At 40.1% G+C, this 17,371-nt stretch overlaps 2 protein-coding genes across 2 annotated transcripts; one reads left to right on the top strand and one right to left on the bottom strand.

Annotated features, from left to right (window-relative positions):
- The first annotated feature begins 662 nt into the window (after positions 1-662).
- Positions 663-4,700, top strand: LOC136423052 (calmodulin-like). Its single transcript, XM_066411051.1, has 5 exons — positions 663-790; positions 2,180-2,345; positions 2,821-2,958; positions 3,540-3,635; positions 3,904-4,700. The coding sequence occupies exons 2-5, from the start codon at positions 2,181-2,183 to the stop codon at positions 3,976-3,978; spliced, it is 474 nt and encodes a 157-aa protein (XP_066267148.1). The 5' UTR covers positions 663-790; position 2,180; the 3' UTR covers positions 3,979-4,700.
- On the bottom strand, positions 4,311-17,186 carry LOC136423420 (uncharacterized). The gene is made up of 13 exons (XM_066411561.1): positions 17,045-17,186; positions 16,031-16,183; positions 15,406-15,540; positions 14,865-14,987; positions 14,567-14,598; positions 12,506-12,605; positions 11,972-12,106; positions 11,328-11,450; positions 10,754-10,793; positions 8,382-8,533; positions 6,536-6,670; positions 5,730-5,852; positions 4,311-5,056 (listed from the first exon to the last, which is right to left on the bottom strand). The coding sequence occupies exons 1-13, from the start codon at positions 17,063-17,065 to the stop codon at positions 5,015-5,017; spliced, it is 1,314 nt and encodes a 437-aa protein (XP_066267658.1). The 5' UTR covers positions 17,066-17,186; the 3' UTR covers positions 4,311-5,014.
- Between the last annotated feature and the right edge of the window lie 185 nt (positions 17,187-17,371).

Genomic DNA, 17,371 nt, shown 5'->3' with positions numbered 1-17,371 from the left:
AAAAATGATATATGTGGCCAAAAAAAAATCAACGTAAAACAGGGAGAATGAGGCGTATCCTTACATCTGCTTGGATATAAGGTACAACTGTGTATAATCAGCACAGGAAAGAAAACGTTTTCCCCCATGGTGAATCGACTAGTAATGATAATGATGTCATGGTTTTAATTTTTTTGATTATTTATGCTACATTAATGTTCTATTCGAAATGATACTTGACGCAAATAGGATGCAGTATATGTAAATCCTAACCTAGAACATGTGCAAGAGGGGTACAATCTCGCAAGAGGTCGCTCCTAACAATATAGGTACGTCAGATGCGCAGTCGAATAGAATGTATCTTGTTTTGAAGAAAAAGGGGAGTTTGATTTCAAACTTCACTGTCAGTGATAACAGCTAACGTTAATTTACCAGGTCAAAAATGAGTTTTCTTACAATCTTCTATTTCCAAGAACTAAAATGCCTGATTCAATGATTTCCATTTTTTCACATCTGAAAGACAAAAATACCTACATGATATTTATAATAAAACGTGTAAAGTTTGTTTCTAAATGCTAGCTGTTTCTTTTCTCTTTCGTCAAGCATTCCACAATTGGCACATACTAGTACTTGTCTGGTTGAACAACATGGCCAATGGCCCAGTCATAGTCAGTGACCCATGTAATGTATGATTAGGCCCTTGAAAGTTCACCATAAAGGCCACACCTCTCTTCAGAGAAGGTCGACCCCCACCGCGTGCGTTCCTCCGTCTTGTTGGTCTACAAGATTCCACACCGTCTTGTCTCAACAGGTAAGGTGTGTTAGCTAGTGCGTGCTGATTCAAGATTGTGTTTCTGAAGCCCATGTCTCACGTTCAAGACTTTCCTCCCGAGCTCTCCTCAACCACGGTCGGCGCTGGGTTGGGAGTAGCCAGTTCGCTCCCCTAAACCCCTATCTCACTGGGCACGTTGGCGTCCTAAATTGGATGTATGTTACACTTGACTTTATAGTAAGAATATCATGCGCAACGTACAAGTATGACTAAAGCAACAATAAAACACACAAAGCGTAGAAAGATTCGTTTTTTATCGATGCAAGGAGGTAATAGATCGATGACAATCGTTGAGCGCTCTGTCAATTACCCCCCCCCCCCCCGTCGCAGCGAGGTCACCAACGTGCCACGGGTCCAGTGAGATAGGGCCTTAAAAAGGATGAATTACATGACTTTGCCGAGTTTGAATGCTCTAAATTCACAGCAAATACCCTCAGAATCTGAGTTTCATGGTTCTGAAAGGGTTTGGGATACACGTGTACTTTTGCTGGGATCTTTTTATTACCTTGAAGTGAGGTGCACGTTTACCCTTAGGCAGGGGGATTTCTTGTTAACGTGCTCCCTACCCTAAACTGACCAGTCATTGATTTGTAAAACGGAAGCATTACGACTATTGTTATCCTGAAACACACAGGGGAAAATGTTTGTGTGTACATTTTTTGGACGAATACAACTTTGGGGCCACTGTCTGTCTGTCTGTCTGTCTGTATCAGAACTATCGGCATCGTCCTATGACAAGGAATCTTATCATCATTATCATCTCTGGACCTTAAGCCCTAAAGCCCCCGACCACTCCCCAATCAAGGTCGGTGCTTAGGTCGTAAAAACGTAATTCTGAAGGGGTCAGTGGTTTTGACTGAGGGATGATTTTTCAGTAGACTTAACTTGGATAACCTTGCAGTAAATGCGACCACACGCTGCCTACAATCATGTATTTTGGGATGCAATTGTACTTTATCTTGTAACAGTTATCGCAAACTTTTATCTAGATGTAAAACAAGAGAGGAAGAGAAAGAGAGAGAGAGAGAGAGAGAGAGAGAGAGAGAGAGAGAGAGAGAGAGAATTTAAATTATTCCATCCTGCAGATAAATTCAAGGACATTCTGGGAGAAGATATCATTAACTGTGTATAGATAAATAGGTAGATAGATACATAGAAATATTTTAACCTTTGGAAACAGTAGCGTGAACGATACGGTAAACTCAAGATCTTGATTTATTCATAAACTTGCTCATAGGTAACTCATCTGTATCCACTTCTTTGTTTGTTTGTTTGTTTGTTTGTTTGTTTGTTTGTGAGTATAGTTGTAAAAGACCTTGCAAGAGTTGCTATATTTCTGTTGAGTCAATAGTATTATCATATTCACAGAATGGCTGCCGATAACCCAAAGTTTAATGAGAAACAAAAGGCTTTGTTCAAGAGATGCTTTGAGATGCTAGACAAAGACAAAGATGGTTTCCTCCTGTCACGTGAGCTGGGAAAGGTCATGACGTCAGTCGGGATCCAACCCATGCCCTCAGACCTGGCTCTAAAGGTAGGGCAGACCAACATTCAATTTGGCAACGATTGTGAATCCTTCGGTCCTCGAAGTCGAAAAATTCTGACTGTCTTTTAAGCGAATATATCAAAATTTTTGATCGGGATTTCTACCGGTAGAGTCACCAATTGTATTGACAAAGATCCAGATCGCTATCTCTGTCTACAGAGACTCAGATCGCGATCTCTACCGGTAGAATCGCTAATTGTGTCGACAGAGATCCAGATCGCGATCTGTACCGACAAAATCGGCAACTCTGGCAGATTGCAAACTCTACCATGACATATGTATGAAACTATACACGGAGAAAGGTATACAGTATCTTATGGACGATGCTATAACGGTTGTGGTCTTTGGGTGTAAAGATCTTCAAACTTCAGTTTTATACGGCAGTCGCCACAAATTTGGATACAAATTGAAGCATTGTGCAAACCACCAAATGATTTGAATTATTGGATTCCCGTTACCACAGCAATCTATGGTAGCGTTTGACATCGACGAAAACAACATGCTGGACTTTGAGGAGTTTTTGAACTTGATGTTCTTCCTCAAACACGTGATGACGCCAGACCCCAAGTTCGTGAGAGAGACGTTTGAGAAGCATGACAAGGTAGGCACGCACTTATCTTAATGTAACCTCCATTAACATTAATCTGCTGGGTTACATAAATACGCCACTTTGATCATGAATAACAGTGTGTTTAAGAGATCTCTAGTGCAGCACCCCCAGGTACGTACATTTTCAAGGTGGTGGACATATGTACACTGGTGGAATTATGTAGTAGACGTTAGATATGTTGACTAGAAATACTGTTTCGTGTTACTCGAGATCTAGACCGTTGCAAAGTTTAATCTAAACAAATCGTTCTTGACACACTTTAATTCAGCGTATCAAAATCGAATGACGTTTGTGTTTTTTTCTCATGGCTTGCAAAAAATGTATAATATACTTGAATCAACATCAAACACCTTGGCATAATTTGTTATAGAACGCTATTATTGTCTTCTGTCTCACAAAGCAACAAAAGCTTTTAAATTCTGTAAGTTAAATGCTGGCCACTCGAGAATTATCAGGTGTGTCGCACAGCTAAAGTAGAGGTGTAGAAACTTGTACTTGTCGGCCACGACGAAGCGGAAACTACACCGGTACCGCCCGCAAAAAACGCTGACTGTTACATTTGTCATCTGCAGGACAACAATGGTGTCTTGGACAAAGCAGAGTTAAAAGAGGCCATAAAATCCCTGGGCATGATACACCACGAAAAGTACATCGACAATATGGTCAAGGTAACAAAATACAATTTTATGGTCATTTTAGAACATCATATCCTTGCTCTAATTGGTGAGTATAATGTATCCTATCCCTTGGAAAATATGACGAAAGATGAAAAAATACAACTTACAAGCGAATTAGATGGCATTACGTGGCATCAAGGAAACAACAACAATTTTTTGTACCGTTTACGATATTTTTTAACAAAAGGAGTTGAAATGATTTGAATTCACCTCGATTTATACATGGTTTTATAACATGTTGATGGTTTCAATATTTCAGATGGCGGACAAGAACGGTGATGGTGTAATCCAATATGAAGAGTTCGTGCAGATCATAACGCCAAAAGCAAAGTAGAGATCGCGATCTGGCAGAATCAGGGATTCTATCTGTAGAGATCGCGATCGGAGTCTCTGTAGACAGAGAATAGAACTGGGATTTGTACTGGTAGAATCACCGACTGTACATGTGATATTAGAATCGCCGATTCTACTGGCAGAGATTCTGATCGCGACCTCTATCGACAGACGGCTGATCGCGATCTTTACCGGTAGAATCACAGATTCTGTCAGATCGAGATCTTTCCTCTGACATAGACATGGAAGACAACATTACCACGCCCAACATATTCATGTCAGAACGTACTTTCTAAACTGTGATTTGTGACGATATAAAGTAATAAACAGATATGACTCGATCAAATATCTTTAATATGTTTACCCAATGTGGTAGTATCACACAAAATGCAAAGAATACATTAGCCCTGGCAGAAGAAGCATACGCAAATTATGAATAATGACTTGTGAATCACTATAAATAAGATTAATACGGACTATAATGAAATATGGGTGGCTAAGCAAAGACTGCATCTAAGGCGCTTCTCCATTTGCATTGCTACAAATGTTATCCCTTTCTAGTCAAACATATCATATATTATCAGTATCTAAAACGTCACATACAGTGCGCTTGTGCATTCTGTGTTCGAATACATGAAACTAATATTGATATTATAGAATGCTAACCCTTGATATCGTGTTCCAGGTTAAATATTACATCAAAAGGGTCATATCATAAGACTATCTAATGTAGTTGGCTCTTGATCTTATATAGCACCAGAACCTGATCATATATTTTTGGAGGAATAGGAAAATTTGTCAACCTGTTATGAAAAATTCCCTCATAATGATCTCAAGTCTCTTCGAAGCTAAGTCGTCAAGCTAAGTCGTCAAGCTAATAATATTATAAGTCATCAAGATACAAATAAGTCAGTGCTGTGCTGATGCATACTTGTAATAACTAGCCAAGGGTTGTCTTATTATTACTTTTATAACAGCGAAGTTAGTATGACATTTTCGCTGGAGGAGTGATGGATCCATGAATGCACGGGACAGCTTTATTTGCTTTTCATCATCGTCACAAACTCTTCGAAGTTCACCTGCCAAGAAGTAAAGAATTTAGAGATACGTTAACAACGTAAAAGAAACACAAAGGCAAATGTAAGGAGGCATGAACTAAACTTAACATGATAAGTATGCATTTCATTTTCCTGATTACACTTTTGTTGTTTGTTATTATAAAAATGAAGATTTTTTTAGATTACTAAAAATCAAATATCACATTAAACGGCATTATATACAGTTGGGTTAATGATTCTAAGTGACGGTGTAATACCTTCCGTAGCAGAAGCCTGAAAAACACTTTCGTTACATTTTCGTTCTTTGACATCTTGCTTCCAATTCTAAAGACAGAAGTTTTTATGTGATGGATGCGACATCCCTAACACTCTTGTATGCAATGTACTTAAATCCAGTATTTAGATGTATCTAAAAGAACCCAACACTCTTATCGAGGAGAGTAAGGGTGACCCGGTGTGCTTGGCCAAAAACGCGAGCCGTGGCGAAGCCGCATTGCACCACCACTAGCTACTTGAAATAGCATCATGCTTCACCTCAATTGAGGATGACTGCTTTACTTTACTTATCTAGATTCGCTTTAAAATTGCTGGCAAATGAGTAAAATCAGATACTAGTCAGCCAATGATCACTAATCCTTTGTTGTTGATTTTGCATATCAAGAGTAGTGTAAGATGACCTAGTTTCTGGTATTACCTGGCCATCTCCATCTTTGTCAGCCTCTTTGATCATCTCATCCACCTCTTCATCTGTAAGATTCTCTCCCAGGCTGGACATCACCTGACGCAGCTCCTCGGCGCTGATGACGCCATTCCCATCCTACACCAGACAAATTCCAAACTATCAACGCCAGTACAGACACATACAAATACTCATATCCCCACCGTACAATTTCGCAGTGGAATGCCCTGCCTGGCACGGTTGTGATGGCCCCCACCGCTGAGTCTTTCCGTGCCGGGCTGGAGGCCTGCCCGACCTAGCCCGGGACCTCCCCCCCCCCCACACACACTTTGCCCCTGATGGGGTCATATGGGAGTAACCCTTGATGATGATGATGATGTTTGGAGTGACAAATTCCCAAAGCTCTAATGTAGTCGTGTACTTGATAATGTTATATAACGTGCATACTTGCGTAGATAGTACATGTACTATCATAATGACAGATCAATCACCGGGAATAACAAATTGTCTGAAAAGATGTATAAGTATTCTCCATCAATCAGCAAATCGCCGGGGCCACTAGTGTATCCTTCTTTTGGACAAATAAAATGACAGGTAACAAAAAGGCAGGTTGTTTAGAAAAAAACGGTATTCATAGGTTATTAGAAGGATACAAAATGGCCCTGAAAGCTACTTTGTGTGTATGAGTATTGTTTGATGCCCAATGTTCGCTCTGCGTGCATTCCCTACTTTCTTAAGTGTTAACTTCAGATCTTTAGACGCCCGTTTCCAACGATAACTATTATGGTATGCAGGGTAACATTTTCTGAGAAACTTCCGACCTTGTCAAAGACTTTGAAGGAATCGCGCAGTTCGTCCTCTTTACAGTTCTCCTTCAATTTCTTGGTCATCATCGTCAGGAACTCGGTGAAATCTATGGTGCCGTCGCCGTCCGTGTCCACCTCGTTAATCATGTCCTGTTGAAAACACAACATGTAGTTGAGAATGGCAAGGTTGTCTTGTGGCTAGGGTTGCTGACTTCAAATCTAAAGGTTCTGGGTTCGAATCCCTGGGAGACTCCATTGTTATGCCCCAGAGAAAGACGCCTATTTTGAGCTGCCCTGGTTAGGGTTGTCCTCTCGCATGGGACTTAAGACTCCCATCTCGAGCAAGTTAAAGAAAGCACCACACTTATCAATAAGAACAGATGTCCTTCCCAGTGTCAGTTGATCAACCTTACAGTTTAATCTGGTCTGGGTTGACATGTTGGAAAGGTGATAGTCACCTGTTATGTCAATCCTTCCGCAAATGTGGTACTAGTAAATCTCAATAAATAGACAAGTAGATAGAAAAAACAAATCTAAGACAAATTTTGTTCTGCCTTTCTCGTGCCTTTTGGGTATTTGCTAATTGGCCTTCCCTTTGCCATTTTGCGACTGCAATTATTTCGTTGCTTCAAGCAATTCCACTTTTTAAAATTTCGACCTCCCTTGTCGAAGCCATCAAACAAATTAGCACAAGATATAATTTGACATATTGAATTATTTGTTCTGTTCTTGTTCTACTGTACTTCGATTCAATATGAATTTCTATAGTTATGTCCATTGGATATCCGTCCTTCGCACCTCATTTTCTTTGTCAGAAATAAAGGACTACACTTATAGAAACTGACCTTGATGCCAAATATACACTAACCCATGTGTCCCAAGGGAGCATTCCACACCCCTCCCCCATGCAACCTACGTTGGAAATGATACCGACCGTGTTTACAAATTGCTATTTATCAGATACAAAACAGTTTTCCTGTTGTTGTACATGTATGTATAGTTTAAATGTGTTTTCATGTTTGTACGATTGTTTTCTATGGGTGACATACTTGAAACTAAAGAGATTTATCCATTCATTATGTTTGTTCGGTCTTGTGACAAGCTGTGTGACTTTTGGATCTCACCAATGCTTAGTGTGTTTTTTCTACAAGTAAATATATCAAGCGTAACACTACAGAACATTTACAAATTGAAAATAGTTTGTGCTGTATATATATACACTTTAGTCTGAAAATGGACCAGTTTTAGCACATACATGATGGTCTTATTTTACACTTAACCAAACATGAAGCATGCACCGTCGATATAACAAGACTTGTTTACCCGGCTATGGGCCTGCGGCAATTAAAATGATAATCTGCAGGCACGCAACGAGTCTGTCTTTTCACGCCGCCGATGTGAAGCCCTTTGTTGTTTGGGTGTAACACATCACATGGGTCACCAATTCAAAACATTGCCTCATATTGTATGGGACCGTGAGAAGATGTTGGCGGCTAAAAGCCCATCATTGCCCGCCTAGATGATACCCAATCGCACGTTGTTTGTTGGTACGTTAGGCCCCCTTTCCATTGGATAGAGACCGTTAAACGACCAAAATTTGATAGATTTGATTAAGATGATTCGTGATGTATGAATATGATTGAAAGACAACAAAACACAGAATACTTATGAAATACAATTCTTTATCAGTGAAATTTATTGGAACCACTTATGGAATTTTTGGTCGCGCTCAGTGGTAGCCGCCTCAATGAAAAGGGGGTGTTAGTGTTGCTAAACTTTGACTTGATTGATACATTGTACAGTTCCCTTTTCGAAGCTACCTCCGCGTTGACATGGAAAAATACAAAGTGTTTTTACACACCTGTAGCTCCGACTTAGTTGGGTTCTGCCCAAGTTCTTTCATGACCGTTCCGAGCTCTTCCGCATCGATGGAGCCATTGCCGTCTTTGTCGAACAGTTCGAAAGCCTCTCTGAATTCGCTGATCTGTTCCTCCGTCATTTGTTCTGCCATGGCTTTTTTTATGACAATAAATCGTTTCAGCATCAAAATACACTTTGTCATTACGCTATGACATATAGTAGTCAACATATAGTGATCACCGTATCTAAAACAGTCAAAAAGGTACCACTGAAGACATGATATTGTGGGTAATTACAAGTTTGTAAGAATTCAATTCATAACCGTTTCTATATATCTTACCGTTTGGAATATTCTCACTTGTGATTTTGAAAATATACTCCTTATTCCTTGGAAAATGAATGCTAATAATTTCGGGTATGAGCACTGTCTCTAGCTGCTGGCACCCCCTCCCCTTAATAGAATAATGTTTCATGGCCTAGTTTTGAGGACGTGACTTAATCCTCTGCGTCTGTGGCATTGAATTGGAAGGTGTAGTCAACCCCTCTCCTTCCACCACGTGTACTTTTATTGCCTACCAAAGTTGTGTATTCTAATCTCACAGAGCTCGTCGCGAAGTGCCGTCAAAACACACTACTAGTGATCGGTGGGATACCTATAGCTACGCCCCGCTGTACGATGACCAGACCCGATCAATTCCGACTTCACATCTTTTCCATTGATAATAGCCTTAAACTTGTTGAGTAGCGGCCGGTGTCTACATGTTGATAAAATATCCAGACAAGATATGAAAATTGTCCCCAATTCAGGAGTGGGTGGGGGGGGGGGGGTTGGGGAGATTGTAACACATTAAACTTGTCAAACTAGTTATACCGTGGCGTCATTTGAACACAGTGCTACCTGTATGTTTACTATTTGCTCTGTTTGTGTATGAAAAAAAAAGATACATACCTCCTTTCCAAACGCCTCGTTATAATATACTCGGTAAATCCACCAGCGATTTAGACCTTTAAACGTACAATAGATCACACAACGAGGAGGCTTGAAGCTCTGACTACTGTCACAGTGGTGACCCCGGGGAGATAATAACACAGGTGAGGTAAAAAGTCAAAGTGCACGTCCATGACCTTATAGATGTCAGTGTCGTCAACATTGGTGGGCGGGGCTAAGTGAACTATATCAGGGTTTGAAAACAACATTAACAGAATGAGTGCTACTCTCTGCCAAATTCCGTGGGTGATGGAACATAGTCGAAAGTGGACAAACCGATTGAATCATGGGCGATAGGACACCGAGTTTTGATGAAAGCGCTGTTGCTTTGTTTGAACACCAAATTGTGTGTACTACTTGCTGTTCTCTTAGTCTGGCTGGTAACTCGTCCGAAGTGTGTGTGGGGGGGTGGGGGGCATCTCTGCACAGGAGGGACTTCAAAATGTGTAGTGAGGAAGAGCAATCAATGGTTGTTGTATCTGCATCGTTTGTGTTTTCTGTGTTACATGTATCTTCTCCAATTAAATATATCATCACTTTTAGCAAAAAATGAAGAATACTACATTTTACATTTGATGACAGCCCATGCCAGAACCATTTTTCATTGTCCACAAAATAAACGACACAGAAGATGATCCCCTTGATAAAAAGATGATAAAAATCAGTTCATTTTTCTTGCTATCAAAATAGCTAGTTTTGGCTTTGAGAACCCATACTACATTAGGACAGTTTTGTATCAAACACCAAATAACACATCACGAATACATTCCGGAGCCGTCATATCTTTATTGCTAAGTTTTCCTTATCGTTTATGCCACAGAAAGAATCTGCTCCCCTATTCCAAGGCAACTGAGCGGCAACATAAAAGTCTTTCTCAGACTCATAAGAACGTTTTTCAAGATACTCGTCCAAAATGTGTAAAATAATGTGTGTAACTTTCCAACGATAACTATTGTGGTATGCAGAGTAACATTTTCTGAGAAACTTCCGACCTTGTCAAAGACTTTGAAGGAATCGCGCAGTTCGTCCTCTTTACAGTTCTTCTTCAATGTCGAAAGTCTTTTGTACCTTCTTATATGTCAAATATATATTTAGTGCCTGACTAGACCTGCAAAAGCGCTCATGACGCGAATTCGTCAGATAACATGTAGTAAGTTGAGGGTTTTATAGCGTCAAAAGAAAGATGAGAATGATACTTCTAGCTTCTAGCTTTACATAACAGCATTTCAAGCACTTCGAATAATCCAAAAACAAAGGTCGAATGCAAAGATTGGTTATAGTCCGGCTAAGATGGTTACTACTGGTAGTGTTGAACGTTGCATGCTGGGAAACTAAGATGGCGGGGAATCAACAAGTCTGAAATGGCCGATATGTTGCTGGCGATTATTTCTCCGTCATCATCGAAACGAACTCTTGGTAGTTTACCTACGGGAAAAATTGAAATAAAGATTACATGTACATTCTATGACATAACAAAGTGAGCCATTAGATCAGAAGCTCGGAAACGAAATCTATAATTATTTGACAAAGGAGGTTATGATTTGACATATTTTTTAAAAGCTACTACACATTGGTGCATGTTAAGTCTTCTTTCAACATTGTTTGACTGCTTCAGAAATAGTTCTCGTTTACGTGTTTGCATTTTTCTCATAGCACCTTGAAACAGTGAACTAGTTAGTTCTTTAATTTACCCATGGCCTGGCATGTCTGTCAGTTATTACTTGAAGGTTGATAAATCACTAATTCTTGCAATTCTGAACTTGACTTCCTGCCACTCTTGCAACTCTGACCTTTACACCCTGTTTCTCTCCGGTGAATGTGACCAGCATATGGAAAACAGACAGGCAAACAGACACGCCGAAAACAATAGCGTAATGCAAGGAGGTATCAAGAGATATGAATTATTATGTTATTAACTGTGGAGTGTCAAAACAGCTCGAAATTGTAAGTTTCCCTAACCTGGCCATCTCCATCCACATCAGCCTCTCGGATCATCTCATCCACCTCTTCATCTGTCAGCTTCTCTCCCAGGTTGGTCATCACGTGACGCAGCTCCGCGGCGCTGATGTAGCCGTTGCCATCCTGTTGATATCAAAAATTCCATATTTAGAAAAGTGATGAAAATTTCACTCTGTAAACTCTGTCAATCAGCAAATTAATTATTGTATGTCCTGCGTGAGAAATATACATCTGAAATTTTTATAAAGCAAAAAGACAACAATTTCAAAATGACACTCAGGATTGGCAGACTTTGAATTCAGAGAATAAAATATCATAAAAGATGTAACGATAAGTCAGCTTCAAACGGGGGAATATTCACCTAAGCTTTATTGAGCGCTTGTCACAAATTCAAGACCTCATCCCCGAACCAAAGTGGAGTCTATTCTATGCTAGCTTAAGTGCACTCCTCTGGTCGCATCTAATAAAAATTACTATACCGAGTTTGATATGTCAAATGCAAAGTCGGCTGGCGCAGAGGACGTTTAAAGACCAGTAGGTAACCGCGCCGACAAACTAACGACAGTCTCCCGACCATTATCTGGAGAAGTTCGGCGGCCATGCTCGGCTGCGCACCAATTGCCCCTGTACCGCTCATGCCCTACCTTGTCAAACACTTTAAACGCCTCCCGCAGTTCCTCTTCCTGATTGTTATCCTTCTTATTTCGAGCCATCATGGTGAGGAATTCTGGGAAATCTATGGTGCCATTTCCGTCCGCGTCAACCTCGTTTACCATATCCTGTAAAACACGTTAATTGTTTGATGTGATTCGAACTCTCTCTACGGGCCTCTAGAGACCTCTCCAAGTGTATGTGTTATCACGTAGTACTACGTTTCTGAGTAGACAAAGATATGTAACTCGTGTTGACAGTGACGGCCAATGAACAAGTATAAATCATGTCAAGACAGAAAGTACAATTGTAATATCTAATATTTCAAAGTTGCTAAATGATAAATGTCTTGGTTCCTATTGTCTAGATATCCCATATATCATAGTTTTCTTGATTGCTTTCTATTCTACACACGTTGGCTTAGATATCTTTTGACATCAGTCAAATCACGTGGATATTACATGCATATGATAAATTGAAAGAATATCTTGCTATGTCAAGTTATGCAGATCAAAAGAAGAACATACCAGAAGCTCGGCTTCAGTTGGATTCTGACCCAGCGACCTCATGACAGTTCCCAGCTCACCAGTCGTGATGTTCCCGTCCCCATTTTTGTCGAACAAGGAGAAGGCTTCCTTGAACTCGGCGATCTGTTCTTCTGTCATTCTCTCAGCGCCGCCCATCTTTCCCTGTTGACGCGTTAATATATATCAAGTCTGTAGCCAAACATTTTGATTCTGATGCATTTGGTTATCTGGTTTAAGATATCTTTGTATCGTTATTGGCCACTACTCATTTACAAAACGTTTGAATATTTGGCCTTGATGACCCTTTATATGATTATAACTGTGGCAGACAAATATCAAATCATATTACAACACCGCAGCCAAATGTAACCCGGGGTCCAACCTCTTTGATCGTATATCATGTGATATTGGAGTCTTGAGAAAACAATGGTCGTGAAATAGGTACCTAGGTATCGGCTTAAGGAGAACATATATCCATTAGATTACAGTAGAATCTTCATAGTCTTGCTTTTGTGCTTGACATCCAATATGGTGGCCACACTAAGCTCTTCCGACAAAACTCGTCCGACAAGTTAAATTGTACTACGCCAGTACTACTACGCTACTACGGTCTGAGATCACTCGCCAGTCTAACAGCAACAAGTTTCAAACACAGGTTTATGAGTACTTACTCTTCCCTTAGTTCCAGCCATTGTCGTTCCAGCAAACCCTCAAGAAGATGGAAGTTTTGGTCAAAAGCTGTGTACAGAGATGTTCCAAATATTCACGCGCTCACAGTTGACTCGTCTTAGTTTAATGCCCCACCTTTCTAAACCGCCTGGCTTGTTCTTGTTGTAACGCCCAGGGGATAATTGTTACTAGAGGTCAGGGGTGAAACTCTTTGTACTTTAGGCAAAGAGTTTTAATCCCCCCTCTTCCCACGTTTTTGTACGCCTGCAAGCTACATATACATTGTAACGTTACCAGCCTGAATCAAATAATCTACCAATGCTTTAGGCTATTTCAAGGTAGATTTTGTTTGTTCTTAACTGTAAATGAATCAAGCCAGACGGAGCGTAAAGGTTACAAAAATCAGGTTGTGCAGGTCTGCAGTATGATCCGTGGCACATCCCAGCTTGTTAGGTGTGCAACTGATAAATGTATAATTCTTAGCACATCTCAGGTTGTTTGGATTGCAACTCTTAGATGTATAATTGTTTCAGTGAATAGCTGATCATTTTGCAGTTTTATGTATTACTATACTATGTTCTGGCATACCTTTGTTCTTGCCTAAGTTCTCTATTGTTATGAATAGCGTTTACGTTCGCTCAATTACCCAAGGGACGGTACGATCATAATTAGCATATACTGGTACTGCAACCAGTTCAGTACTTCTTGGACGGTACGTTATTCCACCGTAAGGGGTTGGTTGTTTGGTTGATATTTGCTGCTTCAACATATACATATATATCACATAATAAACAGAGATATGTATTCGACATCTTCACTGTTACGTGTTTTATTCTTCAACCATGTCAGATAGTGTGTTGGAAAAGGAGCAGAGAATGATATTAAAACAGTCAAGTCCTCTACCTTGTAAAATATTTCATATGTTACGTGGATGTGATATATCATTTATACATCCAACTCTATATTGATGCAAGACACTAGATGCAAGTCAACAGCTTTTTCTTGACATAAGGAAATTACACTGGCCACTTTTAATGCACTTTCCAAGAGGTGATATGTTCATAGAACAGAATGTATACACCTTTACCCTTTCCACGCATCCCATTACATAATGGCATAGACGCGGGGCATTTTGGGTAGCCCAGGACACAAATAATATCGTTACCGTGACAATGTGTAATGTATCTGGTCGGTTTATGTTGTTATGGTAATTGCTAAACTTACATCGATATTCAGGCGGTTCTACCATTAGGAAATAGGCTAATGTGGGGAGGGGGGCGTCAGGCTGTTACAAACTACTTGTACATCAATCTAATACGCTGGCGTTGCATGCTGGGAAGCAAGATGGCGGTGAAACTTGTTGAAATAGATGTAGTTGGTGGCTACTTAGTCGTCATCATCTGTGTGAACTCTTCGTAGTTGATCTAGGGGGAAATTGCATATGATTGGTGTGTTCATCCTATGGCACGGTACAGATGCGACAGGCTTTAGATAGAAGTGAAGCTCGGAATCCATGTTACTCAAGACATAATCGCAGTTAGAACTACATCGATAAATCGAGTGTTGTCAACGTTAAAGCTTCACTTCTTTTCACAATGTTAAAACTTAACGTCAAAATAATGCAACACGTTAACCCTGAGCCTGATATTTCTCGAGAAAAATTAATGTGAAAATGATAGTTGGCCCTAACCTGGCCATCTCCGTCTATGTCAGCCTCTCGGATCATCTCATCCACCTCTTCATCTGTCAGCTTCTCTCCCAGGTTGGTCATCACGTGACGCAGCTCCGCGGCGCTGATGTAGCCGTTACCATCCTGTATGATAATAACTTTATTGCACAACAATTGCACAAGGTACAAAGTATGGCATCTATTCATGGTACGTAACTAAAGTTCCATAAGGCTAATCTACCTAACACAAGGGTGTGTAGTAAGGGATGATGATAAGCTTTCACAATCATTTGAGGAATTTCTAACGTGTAGACATTTTTGAATATATTTCCTATGTATACCATGCAGGGGTTATATGTATAATACATTTGTATATGTATCGAGGAGACCCTACATATTTCAGCACAGAAAGGGAGATTATAAATCTAGCAAAGTTGATATGTAACGTTATGATTTTGTGAATCAGTTCGGTCAGCCAATATCGAAGCAACTGTAGTATGTCATAACAAATCTAGATGACAACGCTGGTCTATACTAATCCTATTAATCAACTGAGTCGTACCTTGTCGAACACAAGAAACGCTTCACGCAGTTCGGTTTCGCTGTCTTCCTCTTTCATCTTATGAGCCATCATGGTGAGGAATTCTGGGAAGTCTATGGTTCCGTTTCCGTCCGTGTCAACCTCGTTTACCATATCCTACCGGAAAACAATGCAGTCTTATAAGCGCTCTAACATAAATGTAACTGGACGTTTCTAGAATACCATCTGGGTGTTATGTGCTCATAAGCTTCTTTTTTACTTCTTTTTGATAAAAAAAGAAGCTTAATAGATAACTAGCTACTCTTCTTAGCACCCTAGAAGCTGCACTACACGTTTCTTCTTATAAGTAGTTAAGAATTCTAAATGACAATCTTATGGGGTATGGTTATGTATGATATTATGTATAATAATGCTAATTTGGTTTATAAATGTTCGGATCAGAATTACCTGTTGTATATATAGCTTTCTATTATCAGCCTTTTGTAACATTTTCTATTGTATAGGAGTGAGTGTGTACTGTTGACTTCAGGTTGTCCACTACTATTTGCCTATTTCCTAGATAATAGTATCTAATGTTTTGCTAACAGTCCACTGAGTACGTTAGTTATAATAGCAGAAACAAACTAGACTAGCTAGAGAGACCTACGGTCAGCTCTACTTCAGTTGGGGTTTGGCCCAGCGATCTCATGACAGTTCCCAGTTCCTTTGTAGTGATGACGCCGTCACCATTTTTGTCAAATAGAGAGAACGCTTCCTTGAACTCAGCAATCTGTTCCTCTGTCAGTTGGTCAGCGTTCACCTAGTGGAATGCAAATTCTGTCATAACATCTGTTCGGGGCATGTAACCTCTCCCACATAATTCTACCAGGGTACATAATTCCACCACCCTGAAAAGATACGTCCAAACAGATCTCCAACCCAACGCCCCCCAGTATGATGCACTCTTGTATATCTAACCTGTGCATGCCTGGTGGGTGCTGCACTAGAGATCTCCCAATTAAACCCACTGTTTTTCAATTGGTGGATTTATGTAACCCGGCAGATTAGTGTTAAACGGGGGTTACATGTAACCACCAAGTGGGCGAAACGAGAGGTCAAAAGAGAGATCAAATGACCATGAGCAAGATGTTTGCACTGTGCTTCATGTTTTTGCTTTGTATCTAATTATATCATAAATACTAATACTACATTTCAATAAAGTTTAATGTGCTGTTCCTTCCCTCCATCCATTACCCCCCTTAGAAATCAACAATTTTCAAGATGAACTGAATAATTAGTGAACATTATATGTTCGATAACGTGGATTATCGGATATCTTTGCCATCTTGATTTTGTGATTGATTAACATCCAAAATGGCGGCCATATTTTGTCCTTCAGATAGAACTCGTTCGACAAGTTATAGCAGCCATTACATTCTGAGTTCACTCTAGCCTAACAGCAATAGGTTACGAATTCTAGAAAATCTGGATGTAAACGGCTATTTTAGATCACTGAAGAATAACGATGCCAAAAGGCATCTAAAACGTCTGCTATTTCTCAGAAAACTTGTCCAGTAGTGTGGATTGAGTCAAAAGATATCATCCTTTAGTTTCTGCATGCTTAGCCTTCACAAACGTAGCAACAAGTTACGTTTTGTTTCAAAACTTTACAAAGACATACCCTTCCCTTTGTCCCGGCCATGTTTTGATCCGGACGACGTTACTTAGAAGTTGCGTCAAAAGCTGTGGGAAGATCTGGTTCAACACTGGGGCGTTTACAGTTCACTTGTCCTGTTATTCCCGCCTTCATGAACACTGTTGTTGTGACGCCTAAGGGCTAATTGCGAGGCCAGGGGTGTAGATCTTTCAAGTGTGTTAGCAACACAGCAACAGGTAGTTATTATCTCTAATGCACCTGGCTATGATGTTTGATTATGTGATTATGGTGTCAATTAAGAATCAACACTTAGAGCCATGGCATTCACTTCGTGACTACCTGTCTTTGACT

This window comes from Branchiostoma lanceolatum, chromosome 17 (assembly GCF_035083965.1).
Source record: "Branchiostoma lanceolatum isolate klBraLanc5 chromosome 17, klBraLanc5.hap2, whole genome shotgun sequence".
NCBI classification, from domain to species: domain Eukaryota; kingdom Metazoa; phylum Chordata; class Leptocardii; order Amphioxiformes; family Branchiostomatidae; genus Branchiostoma; species Branchiostoma lanceolatum.
Note: the sequence above shows the minus strand (reverse complement) of the source record. Positions and strands in the feature narration are given on the sequence as shown.